This window comes from Chlorocebus sabaeus, chromosome 1 (assembly GCF_047675955.1).
Source record: "Chlorocebus sabaeus isolate Y175 chromosome 1, mChlSab1.0.hap1, whole genome shotgun sequence".
In the NCBI taxonomy this organism is placed as follows: Eukaryota; Metazoa; Chordata; class Mammalia; order Primates; family Cercopithecidae; genus Chlorocebus; species Chlorocebus sabaeus.
Genome location: NC_132904.1, coordinates 99,794,657 through 99,821,607, shown reverse-complemented (window position 1 = coordinate 99,821,607; position 26,951 = coordinate 99,794,657). Strand labels below are relative to the sequence as shown.

General features: G+C 35.0%; 1 protein-coding gene across 3 annotated transcripts in view; it reads right to left on the bottom strand.

Moving 5' to 3' along the window:
• DYNC2H1 (dynein cytoplasmic 2 heavy chain 1) overlaps positions 1-26,951 on the bottom strand; it is a 370,568-nt gene that overhangs the window by 146,503 nt on the left and 197,114 nt on the right. For all 3 annotated transcript variants that reach the window (XM_073020665.1, XM_073020669.1, XM_008020676.3), the window contains 4 exons: positions 24,985-25,140; positions 19,866-19,941; positions 15,172-15,380; positions 12,131-12,235 (listed from right to left, as the gene is read on the bottom strand). In XM_073020665.1, the coding sequence (XP_072876766.1) occupies positions 12,131-12,235; positions 15,172-15,380; positions 19,866-19,941; positions 24,985-25,140 (546 nt within the window). The remainder of the gene's footprint in view (positions 1-12,130; positions 12,236-15,171; positions 15,381-19,865; positions 19,942-24,984; positions 25,141-26,951) is intronic.

Genomic DNA, 26,951 nt, shown 5'->3' with positions numbered 1-26,951 from the left:
AAATATGTACAACTATGTAGTCATAAAAAATACAAAACAAGAAAAGAATATTTTGCCAATTACTTTTGCGAAGCAAGAGATCTTTTTTCTTTCCCCATATAAGGCTATGTGGTAAGTGAAACCTTTATGGAGAAAAGCGACTGAATCTCATAACACAAGTTATTTACCCTTGCTCTATGAGTGTGTCATACAGGCATGAACCAGTATTCAGTAGCACATTTAAGTTCCAGTTTAGGAACTTTCTAAAGATGTGATCTTGGGAAAAATAAAAATCTCCCTGGGCCTCAATATCCTCAAGTATAGAATAAGTTTGACAGTAACCTCTCTTATTCTGAGAGTTAAGTGAGGTAATTCATATAAAATGCTTACCACAAAACCTGTTACAGGGAGCACAAGAAGTATAAAAATCATTATCATCATCATAAACAGGTTAAAATGATACCACCACATATACACTAAAAACTAACGAACTGTATATGGGAAAAGATAAAATCACAATTTTAAAAGAGGTTTAAGTAAAGCTATCTGATTGGCATAGTTTGGTTTGTAATACATGATGGCTGGGTCAGTAATGGTATTTCATATAATTCTAGCAATATAAAAATTATAGCACTGTTCTTAGGCTTAAAGAGATTCCTTGTGAGATTCTCATTTTAGAAAACAATTTTCAAAAGCATATTTTTCTCCTCTCTGCTAATCTCATGGCCAGAGCTATGTTTTTTCCCCACCAAACATCCTATTTTTCTCCTTCATTCTTAGATCATAATTTTCGTACAGCTTCTAACTTTTCCATATTTCTACTTTTGAAACTAGTAGAAGCCTCTGATTGAAACATTCCATATAAACCAGGGCAGGCAGCTCTGTTACGTAAAAACTTAAAGGACTAAGAACTGTATAGCCACTAAAGAGGTTAGAAATATGTTTATTAGTCTATCAACTTGCATGTTGCTTATTCCTTCCATTCCCTCATTTCTTCTTTTTTTCAAAGGGAAATGTCAACACTGACCTACAGAAACAAATTTTAAAATGCTGATAGATGCCTTTAAAATGCACTATTGGATGCTAAATCAGAGAAATGCCATGACAAAATAAGGGACATTGAAAAATACCTCTTGCAGCCATTTTCCAAACATGGTATTTTAATCCATGAAAGCCCTAATACATATGGTAATTATGGGCAAGATATTTTGCTAAACTGAAGAAATAATTCCAAATTCTTCAAGGTGAATAATTAAGGAACATTTCCTTTCTCTGGTGTCTGTTTGTTTAACAAGGTTCATTTTACAGCTGAAAGTTGCAGAGAAGATTACTAGAAAATACCCTTCTCTCTGCAGCATGTGGAAAGATTATTCCACAGCAATCTTTATATTCTGCAAAATGATCATACTGTAGTAGTCTACTGTAGTCTTTGTTCTACAAGCAGCCAATTCTACCATGAAACAAAAAGCCTCTCTACCTTAATTATTTAAGAAATTTGCTTACCAGAACATTTTCAAATTTAAATGGACATTTCTTAGGTACTTAATGTCTTCAATTGCTGGAGTATATCAAAATCTTCAAATTTAAGACAATTATTTATAGGCTATTTATATTGATATTATATATTAGATACTGGTACTAAACTTTGAATTTATTTTAAAAAGTAATAAAATGTCAACTAAAACTTTTTGGTAACTAAAAATGGTTTTTGTAATTAAAAAAAAAACTTCATTACCTGGAATTGTTAGAATGAAAACCAAATTTTACATTTGATATTTAAATTTACAAACTGATTTATCCAATTTATAATTTATAATGGATTTACAATAGATATTCCTTGTAGCCAAATTCTGTTCTACCCTACCTGTGCCAGAAATACCAAATTTACCCCACTATCCTTGCTTGCTTTTTTTCTTTACCAGTAGAATCTTCAGTGTTTTACTAGCTACATAGCTACCTGGTGAAGAGACTAGAAGAGATTACTGTGTTTGCCTCAGGAATTAACAGAGATGGAAAAATTTTAAAGTAAGATTTTATTGTATCTCGATTTCATTCAAATCATTAAATTAGTTAGGATATTTTCAAAGGTAAAGTTGGCCCATATTTTTCTGACTTTTGTTCAAAAATAACAAATTTTACACCATTTCTTTCTAGGCAACATGCTGCAAGTGTTCTTAGCCTAGAGAATGTACCATCACTGAATCGTTATTAACAAATGCAAACATCTAAAGGAAAAATAAGAATTTAAAAGAAAAAGACAAAACAGTTACATAAAACCATGATATTACTGAATAAAAGAAACCTCCTAGAGTTTAACTTATAGATGTTTTCAAAATCTAATTTCCACTAAAAGAGAAAAAGAAATTTCTACATTAAAGTTAATTTTCTATGGTCTTTAAATGATGATGATGATAAAATTTTCTATTAACTTTCTTCTATTTATTGGATTTTTGACAGATAAGATACATTAGAATTAAAATACATCCTTAGAAACAACTTATTGGTAAAATCCAACAAATACACATCCCATTAAAAAATAGTCACGTGTACCCATATCCACAACCACGCATTCACTCCCTCCCATGAATGATATAGGCTTTCCTGTTGGGAGGCCAGTATAGTAGAACTGAGTTTCAATGACACATCAAGGTTTTCAGAAGCCTCCTTTTTAAAAACACATAAGGAGGCTGAGGCGGGTGGATCACAAGATCAGGAGATTGAGACCATCCTGGCTAACAAGGTGAAACCCCGTCTCTACTAAAAATACAAAAAGTTAGCCTGGCGAAGTGGCAGACACCTGCAGTCCCAGCTATTCGGAAGGCTGAGGCAGGAGAATGGCGTGAACCCAGCAGGCAGAGCTTGCAGTGAGCCGAGATCGTGCCACTGCACTCCAGCCTGGGCGACAGAGCGAGACTCCATCTCAAAAACAAAAAAACAAAAAAAACCATATAAACCTTATAATAATTCTACATTTTTTACACACACAATTTTATAACAATTTGACTTTGAATTCAAAAATATGGAAATACTTTTATAGTTGCTATGTATTAAATTATAAACAAAGCCATTTGGCTTGTAAACATTCAAATGTGTGTTAATATGTAATTATATTTATATTCTGCCTGGAAACATAGCTCTTCTGTTTGAAGAACTTCCTGTAACAATCTTATAGAGTAAGTTTGCTGGCAATAAATTGTTTTATTTAAGTCTTGCTCTGTCACCCAGGCTGGAGTGTAGTGGCGTGATCCCGGCTCACTGCAACCTCTGCCTGCTGGGTTCAAGTGATTCTACTGCCACAGCCTCCTGAGTAGCTGCAATTACAGGTGCATGCCACCACACTCAGGTAATTTTTTATATTTTTGGTAGAGATGGGGTTTCACCATGTTGGCCAGGGTGGTCTCGAACTCCTGACATCAAGTGATCTGCCCACCTTGCCCTCCCAAAGTGCTGGGATTACAGGCGTAAGCCACCATGCCCAGCCAAGAAAGACTTTATTTCATTTTGAAAGATACTTTGCTAAGTTAGAATTTGTGGTTTCCAGTTTTTTCATTGAGCAATTTAAAGTTACCACAATTCCATTATCTTCTGACTTGAATGGCTTCTGAGGAAAAGGCTGCTCTAGTATTTGTTTCTTTGTATGTGGTGTGTGTTTCCCCCACAACACTTTCTCTACCCTGCTGCTAGCTTCATTATTTCAGTCTTTTTCAGTTTTAGTATTTTATGCCTATGTGTGTTTGTTTTTTAAGACAGGGTGAGGTGGTGGAAATTTATCCAGCGTGGCATCCTTTAAGCTTTGTGGATTTGTGAATACTAATTACACAATGGTTAGATTGTTTAATTTTGTCCCACAATTCATGGATGCTTTGTTCTATTTTTTTTTTTCCATTTTTTTCTCCTTATGTTTCAGTTTGGGTAACTTCTATTGCTCTATCTTCAATTTCACTGATTCTTTCCTTGGCTATATCAAATCTATAAACTTGTTGAAGACAGTCTGCATCTCTGTTACTGTGCTTTTTATTTCTAGCACTTTCATTTTATTCATTCTTATAGTTTCCATATCTCTGCTAAAATTAAACATCTAATCTTGCATATCATGCTTTTTCATCAAACTTTTTTTTTTTTTTTTTTGAGACGGAATCTCGCTCTGTGACTCAGGCTGGACTGCAGTGGTGCGATCTCGGCTCACTGTAACCTCTGCCTCCCGGGTTCAAGCAATTCTCCTGCCTCACCTTCCCGAGTAGCTGTGACTACAGGTACATGCTACCACGCCCGGCTAATTTTTTGTATTTTTAGTAGAGGCGGGGTTTCACCGTGTTAGCCAGGATGGTCTCGATCTCCTGACCTTGTGATCTGCCCGCCTTGGCCTCCCAAAGTGTTGAGATTACAGGCGTGAGTCACTGCACCTGGCCTCATCAGAACTTTTAACATAAAAATTGTAATTATTTTAAATTTTCTGTTAGGTAGTTCTAACATCTGTGTCTTATCTTTTTCTGGTTCTCTGGATTGTTCTGTCTCTTAGAGTGGTACCTTTTCTTGCATTTTCATATACTCTGTAATGTTTTCTTGGAAGCTGAAATTTTATCTAGAGCAGTAAAGACTAAGGAACTTTTAAAGCTTACAAATGCATGTAACTTTCTTTCTGATAGGCCTTTAGGGATTTGTGTTAAATGAGGAGTTGGGCTGGATTTGAGGGTGATTTTTGCAGTACAGGTTTCAAACTCCTCTGAAGATACCTTTTATATAAAATGGGGGTCTACAGATTCCTTTTATTTAGGGTAGGGGCAGAGTTTTACGGACCCCTCCCCACAAAATAGCTGTGTATCTCTCCCTCAGGTTTCTGTCACACACACACACACAAAACTCCTGAATACTCTCATCAGGTAAGAGGCCATGGAGAAAAAGCTAGTGAGGGGGTAAGAACACCTATATCAGTTGCCCTCATACACTAGCAGCCTACACTTGGCCTTGACCAATTTATTAACTATTCTAGCTGAATTCTTAACAGTGCCTGGGTGCATATGCCCCAAGTAAGCAAATGTTTGTGTTGTGTCACTTCTTTTTAGGCAACTGCAGCATCTCCTTAGATTTCATAGAGTTTTTGCCCTGCAATTTCATCTCTGAGAGGTTCAAAGAAAGTTATAAATTTGCAGTTTGTCTGGCTTCTATTGTTGAAAGAATAGAAACAATGCTCTTTCAAGTTCTCTACATCATTGAGGTTTACTTATTATTGACTACAACAGCCTTTCTTCTTTCACTCCAAGTATGATCACCAGCAAGTAAAGACTACTAACATTCCAATGTATGAAATCCAGTGAAAGTAGTATCATTTTTGTCTCAGTGTCTGAGTCTGCTGGTGCCATATGCTGCTTAATTCGAGAGATAAAAGTACTGTGACTGGCCAGTTTTGGTACAAGAGGAGGACGGACATGAAGGAGATGAAGAGAATAGCATTGTCATAAAGGGACCTACTATTTACTAAGTGCTATTTTAACTGTTTTATTTATCTGGGGAGACAAAAGTTAATATGCATAACACATAGAAGATATTGTCCTATCTGGGTAAAGATATATATTAATCATAATAGGTTAGAGCTTTAGTTATTTAAAAATTATTGTTTAGTTTTCATTTTCTGAAACAAAAGTATGTTTTAACCAAACAAAAAGCTGTATAAACTACAATTACTTTTTTAATTTAAAAGAAGCAAAATTTCAAACATTGCTAAGTCTGAAGTTAAAAGAGAAGTATAATTTCTGCTTTAAAGATTTCTTCAGAAGAACTTAATTTAGCTTAATTTTAAAGTGTTTCTCATTTACTCAAACTGTCTTGATTGCAGAAATTTGTACAAACATAATACAAATGATCTAATTCATGCAAAAACTTTTTCTTCAGCAATGAAATGAAAAGTACATATATTTATTCAGATATAAATTCACAAGATGCATACTTAGTAGAACACGTTTCTACTGTACCACTTATGTGGCAGTGGGACTTTTTCTACACATTTCTCTCCCCACTAAACTGAATTCCTTCAAAACAGGGACTATTTTTATTCACCTTTACATTCCAAAACCTATTCTAATATTATATTAGTGGCAAATAATGTTGGATAGCTGAGATATATAAAAGTAAAAAATACCAGAGGATCAATACAAATACTTCAGGAGAGGATAAGCTTTGGACTGGGTATTGAATGAAGAATTTAAATAAGCAAAAGCAGTGGCAAGAGTAATTCTAGAAAAGATATAAAGAAATCTTGAAATGCCTATACCCAAAAATGCTAATAGCAAAAATATTTAACAATTTTTTGAATCAACTCAAATGATATTTATAGTTGCTTTAAATGGAAAATACATCTTTAAAACAAAAGCAATATTCATTAATAGAAAGTACTAAGGATACTAAGGGTATAATCCATAAACAGGTACTGGCACACCAACCCCCAACAAAAAAAGAAAACAAAAAGAAAAAGAAAAATACACGTTCTACCCTTGAATAACTCAGAATCCTGTAAGAGAGTACAGAAAAAACATGCTTCAGTTTCTTCCAACATCAATAGTAACAATTTCTCCCTGAATCTTGTATTCACATTAGATTACCTACATTTTGCCTTTAACTTTTATTGGTAGAGACATAGATCTGGTCAGTGCCAAACTTCCTAAATTAATCACCTATATTCATTTGCATCACTTTTTCATCCACTTTCCCTCCCAAACTATTGCAATTAGATTTCTATCCTCTAACATTCTACAGAGATGATTCTAGAAAAGATTTTGAAATACTGAATAATGCCCAATTCTTTATAACTTAGCCTTCCTCTTCCACTCCCTGAACAACCAGCATCACCCCCCTTCCATCACCTGAAGACTGTCTTTTAAAGCTCTTCTGCTTGTCTTGTTTTCTGAATGCAGATCACTCTTGCTAAAATTCTTTCAAAGACTTTTCCATCTCCAAATATGTGTTAATTATAGATATTTCCCAGGATTCTACCTTCAGGCATCTTTCTTTTCTGTTTCATCCTCCCTAGCAATCAATCTCTAATTCCCACAGCTTCCTCTCTCACAGATGTACTGCTTTTTGTCAAATCTTTTTTATCATATCTACATCTGAAGCCTCCCTACGTTTATGTTCCTACTAGACATTTCCAAATAGATATTTTATGGCAACTCAAATAAATATTATTGCATGGGCAATTCAAAATAATATATCAAATTTGTCTCTCCCCCTCCTCACCATCAAAAACAAAACCCAAAGTCTCTTGCTTTTGACTTTCACATTTTGGTTAATGTAACATCCCTAGAGTAATCATAACAGTGAAAAAGTTGAGGAAAAGACTGTATTAGCTGATGTGGTTGAGAACGCCATGTGGTGTGTGTACTGCAGCAGGTTACAAAAAGAAAAAAAGCTCCTAACTACTGACACACAGCATGTGTACATAAGTATCATCAACAATTTGCAGTAGATAGACACAACTTGTGGTCACTGCCTTGAATGTATGTACTCATTTTCGGCCTTCATATTTGTACAAAATTGGCTATACAACTTTGGCATTAGCCTGTCCTTAAAAGCCCAAATCATCAAATACTTGATGCAATATCTGTTCTTGTATCCCTGAACGTGTGCATGATAAATAATGTTTTCTAATCTACTTCTTGTCAAGTACATTGACAGGCTTGGTGTCGAATCAAACTTTGTAGTATCTGAATATTTACTTTCAAATAAGGGCATTTTAAACGTGGCTTGGAATGAAAAACATCTCTAAATATATAAATTTTATTAGTTCAGTTACATATACATCTTTATAATTTGAAAAATAAAATGTTACAATAATTGAGACACTGTGAAACCCTTTTAAGTAAAAAATGGTAATTAAAAAAATAAGTACTCAAGTAAATAAGTAGTGAAACAAACTAACAGTTAAATACAAATAAGAAAATATGTGTTACCAAAAAACCTTAGGAAGAATGTTATCTTCGTTTCATCCCAAAAGTATTCACAAAAATTGGAATACTAAGGCAAGACAAACTAGTAGAAATTAGATCATATTATGATAAATTTGGGATAATTTTTTGGTATATTTGAGTGAGAAAAAGTAAAATGAAGTGCAGGTTGAATCAGGACAGTCTGGGGAAATAACATCGGAGTCTATCTTCTCATAGTACTATTTTCTTAGAAACTAGTTAAGATAAGCGTGGAACGTTTTATCTGCCTAGTTTGTCATGTAATCCCTGTTCCTTGGGACTCCACTTAGCCTGGGGAGCTGTGTGTTGGTATACAAGCACCAGACTTTTGTAGCTAACATGAAATAGAAGATTGGTGGGAAACTAAGGCTACAGCTTCTAAGTACCAAGATGACCCACACACCCTTGGCTCTTGTTAATGGCCCAGGAGCAAAATAAGTTCTGTATATGGGTAGCTGCTTGGCCTCCCTGTAAGATGAAGATGCTGAACATTCTGCATGTCTTCTCCTGTATCTCCAAGTCTGTAAGGCTGTATCTGCTCTATGTTACGCTATCACCTTCATTAGATAATTGATCCAAACTATGCTAAATCAGGTTCCCCAGAACCTGAATGATACTAAGACTAGCAGTTGCAGAAGCCATGTTCTGTTAATAATAGAACTTTCAAGAGAAGGCTCTCGAACTTCTATTGATAAGGTTCCCAAAGCAAATACTTCATTGGAGTCTATGAAATAACCTTTTATTCTTTTAATAACCTTTAATTATATTAACCTTATTTGCTTAAGTATTGTAAAATTTTATCTGAGTATTCAAATATATGTATTATACACACACAAACGTATGTATATGGGTAGAACTTGAGTTTAAACATTAAAATAGAGAGAGCTGAACAAGATGGCTGACCAGATGCAGCCAGGAAGAACCATTCCCACTGAGAGATACCAAATTATCAAGTAATCCAACAAAATTTGGGCAGATCTTTGGAAAGAAAACACTACCAAGAGTAGATGGAGAAGTGACGCTGATGCCCAGGGTGAAGAGGGAGGAAGCTGGAACCCTACGTGCCTTAACATGATGCTGGGGGCTTTTCCCGGCCCCAAGCAACTCCTGAGGAAGTGATGAGTGAGGAGACTGAGGGACATCTCACCCTCACCTTGGATCTATGGGATCCTAGCTACTGGGGACTCCACATCCCTCAGAGACGTGTGAGCTGCTGGAGGATCTGCCTGGAGACTAGGCAGAAACAGTGCTTCAGCTGGTGTGGAGCTCAGGAGCTTTTGTGTGCAGGACAGCTGCACTGTAGTAGAGCAAGGTCATAAGTGCCCATTTCCCCTGGGGTCCCCATCACCCTCCGAGAGGCTTTAGCATCATCTGACTGCCCGGCCAAGAGACAGCAGGGCTGGCTTCCCCCACAGGATTAGGGCGCATCTGTTCTGCAGGCCCTCCCACCCCCGAGCCCCTCCATAGCCACCCCGCAGGATCGTGTGTACAGTGCAGCCTCCACAGCCCTGCCTGAGTGTTCTGCACTATCTGAGTATTTTCCAAGCAACCTACAGGCACTTCAGATCCCCAAGCTCAGCCAGACACCGACCCCAAGCCAAGGGCTGCTCCAGTGTCCCCGGAATGCGTATGCAGCTCAGGAGTACTAAGCCCAGATCTGCGGCCAGCACTGGAGCTGGGGAGAAGCGCCCACCCTCAGATCACTGAGAGGGGTGGGACGTGCAGGTTTGTGGGCCAGCACAGAAGCGGTTCGTACCTCCCTCCACAGGGCTGGTCCAGAAAGCGTATGGCCAGCCTATCTCCCGGCTGCAGCCTGTCAGAGGGAGCCCCACCACCCCGAACACGTAGCAAAAGAAACTTAGGCAAGGCGCCAGTGATCACAGGAGGCTCACTCAAAGCCAAGGAGGGGGCCCTGGTGAGATGGTTTTATTCCCCACCCCTCCCCTCGTCCCCAAGAACATGCCTGCGAAATCAAGGAAATACAAAAAAAACCACAGGGCTAAGAGCCTACCTACCAGCCACTACTCCTAAGCGCCGTCTATTGGACTGCAGCCCAAACTACAACACTAAACACTATTCTGCTAGTAGATGCCAAAAATCAGGTGCAAGAATTCACCCACAAATAAAGACATTGTACAGAGCCTTAGCCCTTTGAAAGCATCCAAAACCAAACCCAGCTGGGTGCACCCAACTTGCATCAGAGTTAAAGGAACCCCAGCCCCACCAGATGAGAATCAGAAAAAACTCTGGCAATTCAAAAAGCCAGTGTCCCCTTACCTTCAAAGGAGCCCACTATATACCCATCCCCCGCCCACCAGCAATGGTCCCTAATCAGATTGAAATGTCTGAAATGACAAAGAATGCATAATGTGGCAAAAAAAGCTCAACAAAATTCAGGAGAAAGTTGAAATCCAATCCAAGGAATCCAAAGTATCCAGTAAATCAATCCAAGAGCTGAAAAATGAAATAGGCATTTTAAGGAAGAACCAAACTGAACTTCTGGAATGGAAAAATTCACTATGAGAATTTCATAATATAATTAAGAAGTATTAACAGTAGTATGCAGGTGAAAGATCTCCACAAAGAGAACTACAGAAACAGACACATAGACCAATAGAACAGAATAGACAGCCCAGAAATAAAGCTACACACCTACAACAATCTGACGATCTTTAACAAGTCAACAAAACAAGCAGTGGGGAAAGAACTTCCTATTCAATAAATGGTGCTGGGTTAACTACTTAGCCATGTGCAGAAGATGGAAACTGGACCCATTCCTTTCACCATATACAAAATTCAACTCAAGATGGATTAAAGACTTAAATGTAAAAGCCAAAACTATAAAAACCCTGGGAGACAACCTAGGAAATGCAATTCTGAACATTGGCCCTGGCAAAAATTTCATGACAAAGATGCCAACAGCAATTGCAACCCAAACAAAAATTGTCAAATGAGACCTAACTAAAGAGCTTCTGCACAGCAAAACAGACTATCAACAGAGTAAACAGACAACCTACAGAATAGGAGAAAATGTTTGCAAACTATGTACTCAACAAAGATCCAATGTCCAGAATCTATAAGGAACTTAAAGAAATTAACAAACAAAAAACAAGCCCATTAAAAAGTGGGCCAAAAAAAACATGCAGAGACCATTCACAAAAGAAGACATACATGTGGTCAGCAAACATATGAAAAAATGTTTGACATCGTGATCATTAGAAAAATGCAAATCAAAACCACAATGAGATACCACCTCATACCCATCAGATTGGCTATTATTAAAAAGTCAAAAAATAACAGGTGCTGTCAAGGTTGCAGAGAAAACGGAATGCTTATACACCACTGGTGGGAATGCAAATTAGTTCAACCATTGTGGAAAATAGTTTGCCGATTTCTCAAAGAACTTAAAACAGAACTATCATTTGACCCAGCAATCCCATTATTGGGTATATACTCAAAGGAATATAAATGGTTCTACCATAAAGACATATGCACGTGAATGTTCACTGCAGCACTACTCACAATAGCAAAGATATGGAGTCAACCTAAATGGCCATCAACGGTAGACTGAATAAAGAAAATGGGATACACAGACAACATGGAATACTATGCAACATAAGAAAAGAACAAGACCATGTCCTTTGCAGCAAGGAAGCGAAGGAGCTGGAGCAAGACCATGTCCTTCATAGCAAGGATGGATGGAGCTGGAGATCATTTTCATAAGTAAACTAATGCAGGAACAGATAACCAAATACCACATGTTCTCACTTATGAGTGAGATCTAAACACTGAGTATACATGGATACAAAGAAGGGAAAAACAGACACCAGGGTCTACTTGAGGGTGGAGGGTGAGAGGAGAGGGAGGATTGAAAAATTACCTATTGGGCACTATGCTTATTACCTACGTGATGAAATAATCCGTACACCAAACCCTTATGACACACAATCTATCCATGTAACAAATCTGCACATTTCCCCCTGAATCTAAAATAAAAGTTTAAAAAGAAAAAAAAATCAGAAAATTAAATATTTTTAAAAGTATATTTAAAGTAAAACTGGAATGTGCTGTGAAAATAAAATAAAATGTTTAAATAAAGCTTGTAGGGTCTACGGTACTAAATCACATTTAATTTTGTCTCCTTCAGGCTCACTAGCAACTTTTCTTGAAGGTAGATGATCTTTTTAGGTTACCTGAGAACTGATCATGCGCTGAGATGAGCGAGCAATATTGGCAGGCAGACCAAAGAAACTAGGTTTGTCGTCCTCTGGAAGTTTCTCAATGACAGCGCGATAGTCCTAAATATAAAAAAGTGAAAAACAGTTACTTTTTAAAAATAAAAATTGTTCCTTTTTTTTTTTTTGAGATGGAGTCTCGCTTTGTCTCCCAGACTGGAGTGCAGTGGCGCGATCTCGGCTCACTGCAAGCTCCACCTCCCGTGTTCACACCATTCTCCTGCCTCAGCCTCCCGAGTAGCTGGGACTACAGGCGCCCACAACCGCGCCCGGCTAGTTTTTTGTATTTTTAGTAGAGACGGAGTTTCACCGTGTTAGCCAGGATGGTCTCGATCTCCTGACCTCGTGATCCACTCGCCTCGGCCTCCCAAAGTGCTGGGATTACAGGCGTGAGCCACCACGCCTAGCCAAAAATAAAAATTGAACTTGCAATCACTGAAATAAGAAAGAATACTTTGAAATGTTAAATTATTATTTGTATTTTTATTGTCTAGATAAATCTCACTTTGCATATTAACTCAGTTATCTATGGGAAGCATTATCATTAATACTTCTTCACACTTCAATTATTTGATTTTATATTTTCTTATCCTAACTCCCACATACAAAGGGACCCTGAATTATTTTAAACATATTTGAGTGACTATGCCTACGATATGTAAGCTACTATGTTAGATGTTTTTAGGAAAGCTCTAAAATTTTTTTCCTGTAACTTACCAAAGACCAATCTGCAGAATGCAGTTCTGCTCATGTTAAATTAAGACAAATATTCAAGCAATCTACTTTTGTTTCTTTTTAACTTAGAGAAAACCTGTAAACGTGTAGACACACACTACTACGCAAGCACTGCTTTGTAAATTACTTTATAATAGAGCAATTCCAGTTAGTCTTCAATTTGCTGGTGAGGTGTGATAAAATGCATTGATAATCCTATCATTTCATCCTAAGAACTAACCTACGCATTGAATAAGCTTGGCTTGTTAAGCACTCATCTCAACAGTTACTCACTCATGACTTTAAATCAAAACTAAGTGCAGACAAAAAGACTTTTTCAGTTTGGCCTAAACATGGAAACTGTTTTGTTTTCACAAAGAGAAGTTATTTTAAGGCAAGTACTGCACGTGCATCTAAACTGTGTTTGCTGAAGTAGACATGGGGAGACTTGGCCTCTGACTTCCCCTCATCCTTTCTTATCCTTGGCAGCTGACCCTGAAGTATTTCCAAGGAGACAGTTGGACTCCAGGAAGTCCAGGACCTGTAAATATGTCACATTTTGGAAAGTCATGCTGTTCTTTGAAATTCTTCCAATCCTTTAGCTTAGCATTTATAAATTTCCTCGAGGTATTCAATCACAATATGTATGTATAAATGTATATGTACATGTACATGAGTGTATGTTTGCATATATGTGTGCATGTGTTATCCTGGGTAACATTTAGTGTCTTTCGTCTAACTCAATTAGAAAGCTAAACAGTGATTCTCGTAAGTTATCCTATAAATTTAAAAATATTTACTCTTTGTAGAGGTATACACTTTGCTCATTTCAAAATAGCTACGAAATCTTCTTGTCTAGACTGGCTAGAGTCTTCCGTCTATCTAGAACTATACAGTGAAATGCTGACTAATAATTGGCAGTTACATATTCAGACCGATTTATCCTTATTTGTACATAGAAATATATATATATATACCATTTGACAAAATTTATATAAACAGCACAAAAACAGGAAAACTAGGCTGTTAGAGTAAGGATAATATACCCTTTGTGGGAGAGGTAGTAACTAGAAGGGAACAAAAGGAAAACTTCTGGGAAGCTAATAATGTTCTGTTTGACCCCAGAACTGGCTACACTCATGTGGTCTATGTATAAAAGTTCATGGAATTATGCATTTATGATGTATACATTTCTGTATGAATTGTATTTTTCAATGTAAGCTTCTAACAATAGAGTTGGAAGACTTGTTGGGGTACACTATCTGAAATAAATGTATAATTATGCGATATTCTGTATTTACTCCTTCACTCTAAGTTTCTGCTAGAAGGTAAACTCCACAGATGCATTACTATATCCACAATGCCTAGAGCAGAACTATCACTAAGCAGATGTCCGATGCATATTATTGAATGAATGAGTAAATTAAAGACACTAGAAATAAAACAGGATACTTAAGGCAATAAGACAGTCAAGAGTAATATAGTTAATAGTTTTTTTAACTTTTGTTTTTTGACAATTATGTGCCAAATGAAGGATTTTTCTTGAAAAATATTTGGATGAAAGAAAATAGCACAAAACTGAGAGAACTACATAATTGAATAGATACGTGCCTTTATAATTCAAGAAGAAACGTATAATTATGGTACTCTAATAAAGCATTATTTGCACATGGATACACATATAGGTTTGTGGCAAAATAAATTAGAATTGAAGTCTTTCAGCTATACTTATTACTATTTTCTGGAAAAGATGAGTGCATTCTAGGAGGCTTTCATGTGATTGTTCAAAGCAAAAAGCTACAGTTGACTGAAACAGATACACAAAACATTGCTGTGAAAAACAAAGTAAATTTCTTTTATATATTTAGGCAAGCTTTAAGTGTACAAGCCAGAAACTGAAGACACATATTAAATAGTATTTGTCTTCTTTCCTATTTTTCAATATATGAGAGTACACGCATGACTACTATGAAGTACATATTCCCTCACTGCAGTTTTTCACAGCAGTTCTACCTTCTTTGAATTTTCTTTGGCCACTCCCTTCAAGATCTGTCTACAGACCAGCCTATTATTATGATCAACCACCCAACTTTCGGTAAGTACTCAAAAGTTTTTAGGATGCCTTACTAAAGTTGAGAGAATCAAGCCATATATTGTCGTAACAAATAATCCACACTGTGAATAATTACTTGTGCATTAGAAAAGAAGTAACATATATTTAACAATGTAAGAAATGATTCATGTATCTACCTGGAAATAGATTGAAAATCATTCATTTTACCTACCAAAATGCTGCAGGAGTGTGGTAGAGATACGGAATATGGAAAAATGCTTTTCTTATTCCTTTGGTTGAATACATCAATAACTGAAGAATTAAAAAACTGCTTCAGGTATGACTGAAGAACTCTAAGGTCAAAATAGTTATCTATACGTCCTCCATAAATAGCATTTTCAAGTAAACCATGTACAAATTCCCATTGTATATCTTTGGCACCTATAATTTAAAAAAAACACTTTTATTAATTTCATTTTTAAAACATTAACTAAATTCCTGGCTTGAGTTATATTTATAACATACAGCAAAATAAATTTAATACAACTAAATCATTTATTCAAATGACCATTAATATTAATAGTAGTAAATAATATTTGAGATTTTTTAATCAAGTAAAATCTTCCAAATATTTTACGTGTATAAATTCACTTAATCCTCATAGCAAAGATAGAAGTATTAATATTATACAATTATACATATGGAGAAACCTTCCTAAGGGATAGGAAGGCTAAGGCACCAAAATGAGAAAGTTACACAAAGATCTGAAATAGAAATGAGGTACTCTGAATCCAGTCAGATTATCTGAATTATCTGCCACACAATCCTGGTTACTTAAATTGGAAATTCCTTAAGCGGACCTATCCAAAATATAATTTTACACATTTGATGAAACTGTCAGTTTATAAAATAATCTGATTAACAGGGAAACTCTACAAAACACCTTCACACATTACACTCTTCTAAATGTCATGATTTTACATAGTCAACTATCTACTTTCTATTTTAATAGAAGATAAATGTAATATTAAAAAACCACAATAGAACTTTTTGTTTTTGTTTTTGTTTTGAGATGGTGTCTCGCTCTGTCACCCAGGCTGGAGTGCAATGACACGATCTCAGCTCACTGCTTCTTCCGCCTCCCGGGTTCAAGCGATTCTCCTGCCTCAGCCTCCTGAGTAGCTGGGATTACAGGTGCGTGCCACCATGCCTGGCTAATTTTTGTATTTTTAGTAGGGACAGGGTTTCACCATGTTGGTCAGGAACTTCTTGTATAAGGTATTATTTCATTTTGCAACAGAAATATCCTTGTCATCACAATTTTGTGGTAATGTTAAAATGTAAGAATTAAATCTCAGATCTACAGTAAATACAGGAGACACATAACTATATTTAAACTAGCTAATAAACTTTATTGTTAGCATTACTAGCATAGTTCTATTTCATTACTATAAAATTTAGAGATATGACAAAAATTGATTATCTACATGCCTTGGAACATAATTGATTTAGGTTGCCTGCTGCAGGATAAGGGGACCTCCACAGTGGAAGAATAAAGTTGTTATCTGCCTACATCTTCTTGTCAACAGTGACTAAACAAAGGACTTCACCGGGACTCGAATTTCTAGTTGTCCTGATACTCACTAAATGATACCTTTATCATTTAGTCACTGATAAGTTAGCCAGTCACTGATAAGTCAGTAAGGAATACAGACATATTAGTGTATCTTTCAACGTATAAAATAGAAACAGCAGTCATTATGTGAAATATTTTATAGAATTTTTATAAGAAAATAATATTTTTCTTCTACCTATTTTTCTCAAAACAAATTTTATGTTGTTCAGGATAAAATAAAATGAATAGAACTCAAATTACCAACAATAGCAATAATTACAGTCAACCATTACTGATAGCTTAACTCCATATATTAAATGTACTAAATGTTAAATGCTTCACATGGCTTTTGTAATTTAAACTTCTGGATATTCAAATAAACTGAGGTTGTGTCTACTATTATTCCTAATTTAAAGATCAGGAAACTCAGGCTTAAAGATTAGGAAACTTGCTCTAGGTCACATGGCTATTACTCTCAATACCAATTGTTCCCAAGATTTAGAACTTTTTCTCTTTTTTAGCATTGAATTCTATACATGTGGAAGTTCCTTCATATCAGAAAATTCTGTAATCACAAGATTTAACAGATTTTTACTCTGAGGTTCAATATCATTTAAAAGGATCTGCCTTTTATTTAAAACATAATGGTGTAAGATATCTATCTATATATGTCTTAGAATGCTATTAATTAATTCTATCACAAACTTGAAACACAATGATAAATCATTCAAGTTCTGTTGTTTCTCTTTTGTGAAAGAGCACTAACACTAATAGCCTCATAGTGGTATTATAAAAGTCAAATAAATATTCAAAAGTATTTTGGAAAATTACCAAGCCTTTAGGCAAGCTGAAAAAAGTATTAGTCTATATTCTCAAAAAAAAAAAAGCTTGCAGTGAGCTGAGATCCGGCCACTGCACTCCAGCCTGGGGGACAGAGCGAGACTCCATCTCAAAAAAAAAAAAAAAGAAAAAAAAAAAAAAAATCAGTGTCAAATGTTAAAAACAACAGTTCATGGGGGTCAGGAAAGTAGTTACCCATGTATGAGGTGGGGAATGTTGGGTCGTATGTAGAAAGGAGTAGAAAAAAGTCACCTCTAAAATACTGATAAAGCTGTTTTTATTTTTTTTTGGGGGGGGGTGTGCAAGTTACATAGGTTCAATTTATGGGAAATTTATTGAATTCTACATTTATGTGTACTTTTCTGATGTAGAATTAAATTCTCTTGGAATACTATTTGGCATCAACTAGTAATGGTGAACAAATGCATACCCTATGGCCTAGCAATTCTATTCCTACATATATACTCAACAGAAATACATCTATATATTCACCTAAAGGTATAGCAGCATTACCCATAATCATCCCGAACTCAAAACTACCAACATGTCCATCAACAGATATACATATAATTACACAAAGGCATACTGTATAGCATTGAGAATAAATGGACTACAACTAAATGCAACCATATAGCTGAATTTATCAAATATAGTGTCAACTACAGGAACCCAAACACTAGAACATACATGCTGTATGTTTTCAGTTTCACAAAAACAGGCATAACTAATCTATATAGTTAAGTGTCTGGTGTCTACCTCAGGAACAGGGGAAGGTAAAGTTGGGGGATGGTAGAGGCTGAAAGGCAACATTACATGAGTAGATTCAGTGGCACTTATAATGTTCTGTTTCTTAATTAAGGTGCTGGCCACGTGGGGGAATTCAGTTTGTGGAAATTTCATTGAGCCATAATCTTTTAAGTACTTTTTGTCCATATAGTTCATTAAATAGGTTTTTTTAAACTTCAAAAATATATAAATTAAAATGGGACTTGGTCACATCCTAGCTGTCCATCCTTATCCTTTTGCCAAGGACAAGTTATAGAAAAAATTTCCGATGCTATTAACTCAAATAATAATTGAGTACCTATGATGGGCTAGGCACTGTTACAAACCTCAAGAATATACACAGTAAACAAGACAAAAATCTTACTTTAAAACAGATTATGCTCTAGTGGGAAGAGAGAAACAAAATAAGAAAAAAATGAATAAACAAGAAGATATTCAGGTAGTACTAATGTATTAAAACAGTATGACAAGACAAAGGGATAGAGAATGATTGGATTACTTCAGATTCAGCAGTAAGAAATCAATCTCCAGAAGCAATTCTCTTCTCAAGAGGATACCTCTAAGCTGAGAAATGAACAATAGGAAGAAGGCGGCCATATGAAAATTTGGGAGGAAAGCATTTCAGACAGAAGGAAGAATACCTATTAAAACCTTCAAGTGAGAACAAGTCTGGCTTGTCGGAGGAACATAAAGATGCCAAATATGGATATAAGTTTTAAACAGGAAAATTATATGCTTTAGTTTGTATTTCTAAAAACTAAAATTTTTTATGGTATGAAGAATGTTTGCAAGGGTGCTAAAGTGGAAGACCAGGTATGAAATCATTGCTTGGACTGCCAACACTTTGGAAAAGAAGTGAATAGAATCATGATGCGATTTGCAAAGGATAGAAATTGCCAAAGCACTGATGTCTGAGTATGAGAGAAAAAAAAAAAGAATCCAGGGTGGCTCACAGGCTTTAGCCTTGAACAACTATTAATACATGAATGGTGGGCCATCTACTGAAACGGGGGCAGAATCAGGAAAAAGTATTTGGCAGGGTTGCAGGGTTGGGGGTGGGGAGGAGACAGGAATTGAAAGATCTGTTTGTGACATTTTTAAGTTTGAGATTATTATCATCATATTCTATTCTCTAATCCATCATTGGTCTAAACTCTAGTGTCCCCCTCCCTTGGCCCTGCACAATAAACTTTAGAGATTAAACTGTTCCTGTTTTCAAGGAGGCTGATAGCTAGATGGACTTAGGGGATCAGATTACATGGCTTTATTTACTGCTCTGTTTCAATGTATTATTTGTACCTTGTTTCCTGAATCCTACTTAGTAATTCAATTATGACTCCACAAATCCTTGGTACTAATCTTAATCTGCTATACTCCTGAATTTTAACAGTTCCCTTGAAAGACATCTGAAAAGTTCAGTCAACACCTGAAACTTCTGAAGGCCACAAAGTAAAAACAAGGTCTTTCTAGCTTTCTGCTTCCAGAAAGAAGAATCCATGTAAGAACAGATTCATATAAGAACTCTGAGATAACAGAGGTATAGCCGTCAAATAAAAAATAAAATAAAAAGCAAAAGCAAATTTTGTGATAGGAAGTGAAGCCACTTTGGAAGAAAACATATAGTTAATAAGACCTCAGATAAAATATTTTATTAATATGAGATTAAAATTTTTGTTAGAACTTACCATCAAAAAGTCTGTCAATAATGTTGTACCCAGCCCGAAGATCTGATAAAGAAAATTCATAAAACTTGGTCCAACCCTGTCAAAAAACATTTTAAGTAAACAACTAAACAGTACTCAGAGAGATATATGTATCACTGTCCTTAAACAAAATGACCAATATAGACTTAAAAAATACATAACTCCTGAGAATTTTTTAAAAAATCCAACACATCATAAATCTAAAATAACAGTAAATTTAAAAAAAAAATTTACTGGCCATAGCACGAAAAGTACTTTATAATACAATACTAGTTTTAGTGATTTATGTAGCAACATAGTCATAGAGAACAAATTGGTATATTAAATTTTTTATTCTCATTACTGTATATACATTGGGATATTTCCTATAATTTTATCCTTCAGAATTGTGGATTTTCTTCACAAACATACAAAAAAATATTGCACCAAAAAAAGCCCAAAAGCACATAGCAGTATATTCATTCATACTGAACTCACAAAGCATTCACATTGGAACTAAAATCATATACCTATACTAGCTAAAATGTTTGTATAAAATGAATATTCATAGAGCTCTATATTGTATAGACAATAAATTGAAACATAAAATAATTTATATATGGCTTCTATTGACTAGTTCTATGTAATAAAATAAGTTCAAGCTAAAATATATTTAGACTTGGATATTATTTAGGAATACTGATACAAATTTCATTCATTCATTCAACACTCAAAAAATATTGTAAAAATATGTATTATATGTCAGCCTCTGGGAATATAATAATGAACAAAAATATCCCTGCCCTCATGTAGCTTTCAGTAAAACATGGGAAAGGGTGGGGTGGAGACAATCACTCAAATACATATACAACTGTAAAATGATAATAACTGATGGAGAGAAACATTTAGTATGTTTCACACATATGAGAGAGATCTGACCTAATCTAGAGGAGAGGGAAAGTCACCCTAATAGGGAGAGGGGTGGCATACAAAGATAAAAGTAGACAGATTTAAGAACTCGTTAGGAAAATAAAACTAACAGAATTTTTGTATTGGAATGTAATGGAGTATGAAAACACCAAAAAGAGGGCTGTTAAGAATGACTTCTCAGCTTATTGCTCATTCAAATTGATGATGGATGATATCATTATTAATAAGTGAAACACTGAAAGAATACAAGATTTGGGAAGGAATATCATGAGATCACCAAACAAAAATTTAACAAAGCATTTAAACAAACACATCAAACAAAAACGTAAAGTTTTGGACTGCTACATACCAGGCCGTGTTTTGTTCAATTAAAACATAACAATGAACAAGAGACAAATATCTGTGCACTTGGGAAGCTTAAATTCTAGCTTGATCCAGAACATGTGAATTTTCAGACATGTTTGAGACATCCAACTGGGTATGTCAACTGTTAGATAGGCAAACATAGAGCCTAGAAAGTTTATCTGAGCTGTATGTGTAAACTTGGGGTCAATAGCATTTGGATACTTTTTTTTTTTTTTTAAAGAATATTATGGATATTATGAAAACAAAAGATTTAAATTTTGCTCAGTTAGCAGATTTAAGAATTAAAGATCTGTAAAGGATATGTATCCATCAACCATTAACAAAATTCCTCTAATATTTATCTAAACTTTCTAACAATTCAAAAGTCTTAATAAAATTTCTTATATCATTCTGTTAGACCTTATATGTGAAAGTTTATTTTTTAAAAATGTTTAATACCTTGAAGATCAATACTTTTAAAACCCTCAAATTAAAAAACTGTTGCTATCAATATTGCTTAATATATATACCTATGACATGGTCTTTAACAATAAAACTTGTCTCTAACAATTCTATTGTCAGAGACCATGTCATAGGTATATATATTTTGTCTACATTTACCTCCAGTGTTATGATTTTTATGAGAACAAAAGTATGGTATGAAAAAAAGTGACATTCTCAAACTTTTTTTGTGTGGGAAAGTGAATTGCTGTATCCTCTATGGATAAAAGTTTGGTAATATTTATAGATTTCTAAAAATATATATATATTCTTTGACCCAAATATTCCACATTTAAAAACTGACAGCTATGAATAGGTGTTAAATGAAGCATGCATAGGGATATCCATTGCAACTTTTTTTTATAATCGCAAGAGTTGAAAATAATGTATATGCCCATTCAACAATACAAAACTGCTAAAAAAAAAAAAAAAGTATAGCAATATTATGTAATACAAAAAATATTTTTAAATTAGGCATTAAATAGACACTGTCACTTAACAATGTCAAATATATTGTTTTAAAAAGCAAGGTACAGAGCTGTGTTTGTAATACACCACCTACCGTTTGAGTTATAAAGAACATAAATGTACATATAAATTAATAAAATGTTTATATATTCATACAAACTGTCTGAAGCACGAACAAGAAATGGTTAATAGTGGACCCTCTGAGAATAGAAAGTGGATGGCATGGAAGTAAGTAGGGAGGAACGTAACTTTTCATTACAAACCGTTTTATATCGTTTTTATTTATACTATGTGCCTATATAAAAACAATACAATCTCAATTTTTAATGTAACTTTTCTCAATAAAGGTAAATCACTATCAGTATTGTTCATCTATCAGTCAGGATTAATTGATATATTAGGCTAAGGACGGAGGTCAGAGAAGTTAGGAAAAAAAAGATTTACAGGGAGATGTGCCTACCCATTTTGGAACTCTATACTTTTTAGGTGTGATTATTTGAGCAAGTTAACTCTGATCAATGAGTCCTCCCCATAAGTGTAGTATACATATTATAAGAAACAACACAATGCTATTATTATTTACTATTTCATCTGTTTGACAAATATTTATTGACAGGATACAAGCCAGTCACTGTGTTAAGCACTAAACATACACTATTTCATTTGATGCCCACAATAAAGGTAAATATGATGGTTATTCTCATTCTTCAGTTGAGGACACTGATGCTTATTGGGAGTTAAAACAGTTTACCAAGGTATCGCTGCAAGAAACTCTCGAGTCAAGACTCAAATGCAAGTCTGTCTAGCTCCAGAACCTATGCTCTTGTTTTCACATGGCACTGAAATAGAGAGGTTCAAAGGGGAGCAGGGTGAGGAGGGCAGTTTGAGGAGAGATTTTCCTCAACAGAAGTGGACAAAGTTGAAAAAAGAGGATGGGAAAAATTTAAAGATGGAAGAGTGATGCAATTTACAGCTGAGAGGAACATTTGGCAACAAGAATTGACCATCAGTACCAGATACGACTGCCATGGCAATGGAAAAAATGCAGTTGATTGTGATGACAGTAACAGAGAGGCTTTGGTGAGGAAGAGCTAGATCGATTCAAGACCTTAAAGAAGCCCAGCATGACTGAAGTGTAGAATGCAAGTGACATAAAGTGTCTGAGAGGAGGCTGAAGAGATAGATGGGTCTTTTCTTCTGGACTGTGGTAAGGTATTTGCGTATCTTTCCCCTAAGTATGATAAAAAGTCACTTGATAAATTTTAAGCAAAGTAATAACCAAATTCATATATTAGAAAGATAATTCTGGTTGCTAAATGCAAAAAGTAGGAAGAACAGTTGGAAAACTAATTCAGAAAGTAGTACAGGTGAGAGGTGATGAGGCTTAAAAAATGGTGAGGTCCTCATATTTAAATTATATTTTGGAAGTAGAATTAATAAGACTTGATGATGGATTGGATAGGGAAGCTATGAAACACAACATATCAAGAACAGCTCCTGAGTTTGTAGACTGAGGAAGTAGACAGATACTAATGGCTTTTGCTGGGAAGAAATGACGGGTGTGGGGAATTCAGGTTTTGAAGTTTGAGATATCTATGCAATATAAACTATAAAAATGATACCTAACACTCACTGAGGGCTTATGATGGGTCACAAATTGTTCTTAATACTTTAATACAATGAGATGTGAAGTAGTTAACTATATACAGTCTAGAAGATTAGCAGAAAAGATCAGATTAAGGATATAAATTTAAGTCATGAGCCAAATTATTATGTAAATATGTAAACCTAGCTATAATACTGCATTACAAATTTTTTTTTTTTTTTTTTGAGACAGAGTCTTGATCTGTCGCCCAGGCTGGAGTGCAATGGCGCGATCTCGGCTCACTGCAACCTCTGCCTCCTGGGTTCAAGTGATTCTCCTGTCTCAGCCTCCCAAGTAGCTGGAACTACAGGCGTGTGCCACTATATATATACACACACACACACACACATATACACACATATATATACACACACATACGCACATATATACACACACATATACACACACATATATACACATATATACACACATATATACAGACACATATATACACACATATATACACCTATATATACACACACATATACTATTTCATTTAATGCCCACAATAAAGGTAAATATGATGGTTATTCTCATTCTCCAGTTGAGGAAACTGATGCTTATTGGGAGTTAAAACAGTTTACCAAGGTATCGCTGCAAGAAACTCTCGAGTCAAGACTCAACTGCAAGTCTGTCTAGCTCCAGAACCTATGCTCTTGTTTTCACATGGCACTGAAATAGAGAGGTTAAAAGGGGAGCAGGGTGAGGAGGGCAGTTTGAGGAGAGATTTTCCTCAACAGAAGTGGACAAAGTTGAAAAAGAGGATGGGAAATATTTAAAGATGGAAGAGTGATGCAATTTACACACACATATACATACACACACATATACACACACATATATACATGCACGCGTGCACGCATACACGCATATATATATATATTTTTTTTTGGAGGTGGAGTTTCACTCTTGTCGCCCAGGCTGGAGTGCAATGGCACAATCTCAGTTCACCACAACCTCCACCACCCAGGTTCAAGCAATTCTCCTGCCTGAGCCTCCGGAGTAGCTGGGCTTATAGGAATGCACCGCTATGCCCAGCTAATTTTGTATTTTTAGTAGAGATGGGGTTTCTCCATGTTGGTCAGGCTGGTCTCGAACGCCTGACCTCAGGTGATCCGCCCGCCTCCCCAAGTGCTGGGATTACAGGCATGAGCCACCATGCCTGGCCACAAAAATATTTTAACATACAAAAATATAAAGCTTAGAATATATCCAAGACATGGTCTTACTTACCTGAGGAATATAATTTCTTCTTTCTTGACATGCAGCATGAAACCATGCAAGACTGAAGAGAGCATGAGCTCGATGTATATTATCTTTTTTGCTAATTTGCTCAGGAGTCCAAGACTCGTAAGTACGCATTAAATTCTTCTTTAAACCTGGAGGTGACTAAAGAAAAAAATCAACAGACATCCTATTGCTAAAATCTTACAAGTAAAATATATTAGATTTTAACATATTTAGGAACATAATTTAAAGAAAAATGTTCACTGATTGCCAGGTTTGAGTTAAACTATTATGTTACTTCAAAATGTATATAAAACTAGTTTTAAATTGCTTATATCTAACAGTTCATCCAAATATAAATTCAGAATAATTTTTCAGATTTAAAACTATATACAATAACATTCAAAATAACCAAATAAGTTTTATATGAAGATTGAGAGATTATTTTTTCACTGACACTAAATCACCACTTACAATACTAATGTGATATTGATTGTTATGGGACAGGTGTTTGAGTTTAATATGCCAGTTTTCCCTCACTAATTGCTATTTGAATTTCCATGAGAAATTTGACATACCATTTACAAAGAATGTCAACTAATCTTCCTGGTGCATTAGTCCAAATTTAAAGTATTATGTAACATTGCTAGGTTCATAGACCCAAATAAAAATCCAGGAACTGAAATTGTATAGCAGACTAGTATAAAATTTTTAAAACTGTTCATCCATATGCATCATATCTGTCATTATTTTTCAAATTATCAAAATGATAACTTTTCAAGTTCATGGAAAAACAGAAAAATAATGCCCTCAAGAAAGAATTCTAATATTAAAAAATATATAATGTGGGTTTTTCTGCCCAAGTTATTCTAACTAGCTTGTTCTAAAATAGTTCTTCCAAAATGGTTCCTAACATAAAAATAATAAATTCAGGTCAATACTTTCAGAACGCCAAAAATTAGTCATCCCCTTTGAAATCCTTTTCATTGTTATTTCGTAAGTAAAATGACTTTCTTGTTTAAAAGGCGGCTGGGCATGGTGTAATCCCAGCACTTTGGGAGGCTGAGGCGGGTGGATCACTTGAGGTCAGGCGTTCGAGACCAGCCTGGCCAACATGGTGAAACCCGCCTCTACTAAAAATACAAAATAAAAATAAAATATATTTATGTTATAAAAATAAAAAATTAGCCGGGTGTGGTGGCACACACTTGTAGTCCCAGCTTTTTGGGAGGCTGAGGCAGGATAATTGCCTGAACCCAGGAGGCAGAGGTTGCAATGAGCCAAGATTACACCACTATTCTCTAGCCTGGGCCACAGAGCAAGACTCCATCTCAAAAAAAAAAAAAAAAAAAAAAAAAAGAAAAGAAAGAAAATATACTGCTGAAATATTAAGTACCTAGCAAATTTACACTTTTTAAATGAAAGCTTTTTATGTTTATGAAACATTTATAAAAACTATCATAGATAAGGCCAAATTTCTGCACACTATTCAATAAAACATGACATTAATAGGAAACCAAACCACTTAGAGTTTTTAAAAAGGCACTACATGAAAGAGCATGCAAATTAATAAATCCTATACACTTAAAGAGAAAATCACATATAAATATAGACTGAAAAATAATGAAACAAAAACACTAATATGCCAAAATTGTGAAATAAAGCCAAAGACGTATTAAGCTGCAAATTCAGACTTAGAACAATTTCAGTATGAATGCAAGTAAATACAAAACAAGCATTCAACTCAAGAAATCAGGAAGAGTAAAAGCAGAAAAAATCTAAAGACAACATTAGAAAGAAAAACAGAAAAAAGAAAATTCAGTGAAATGAAAAGAATCAGGAAAAGCAAATTCATAAGTAAAGGATCAGTTCTTTGGACAACAAATTTTTTAAACAACTCTGACAACTAATCAAAAAAAGAAAAAAATGATGAAGTGAATTTAACAATTTTAAAAAATGATAATATATGTCCA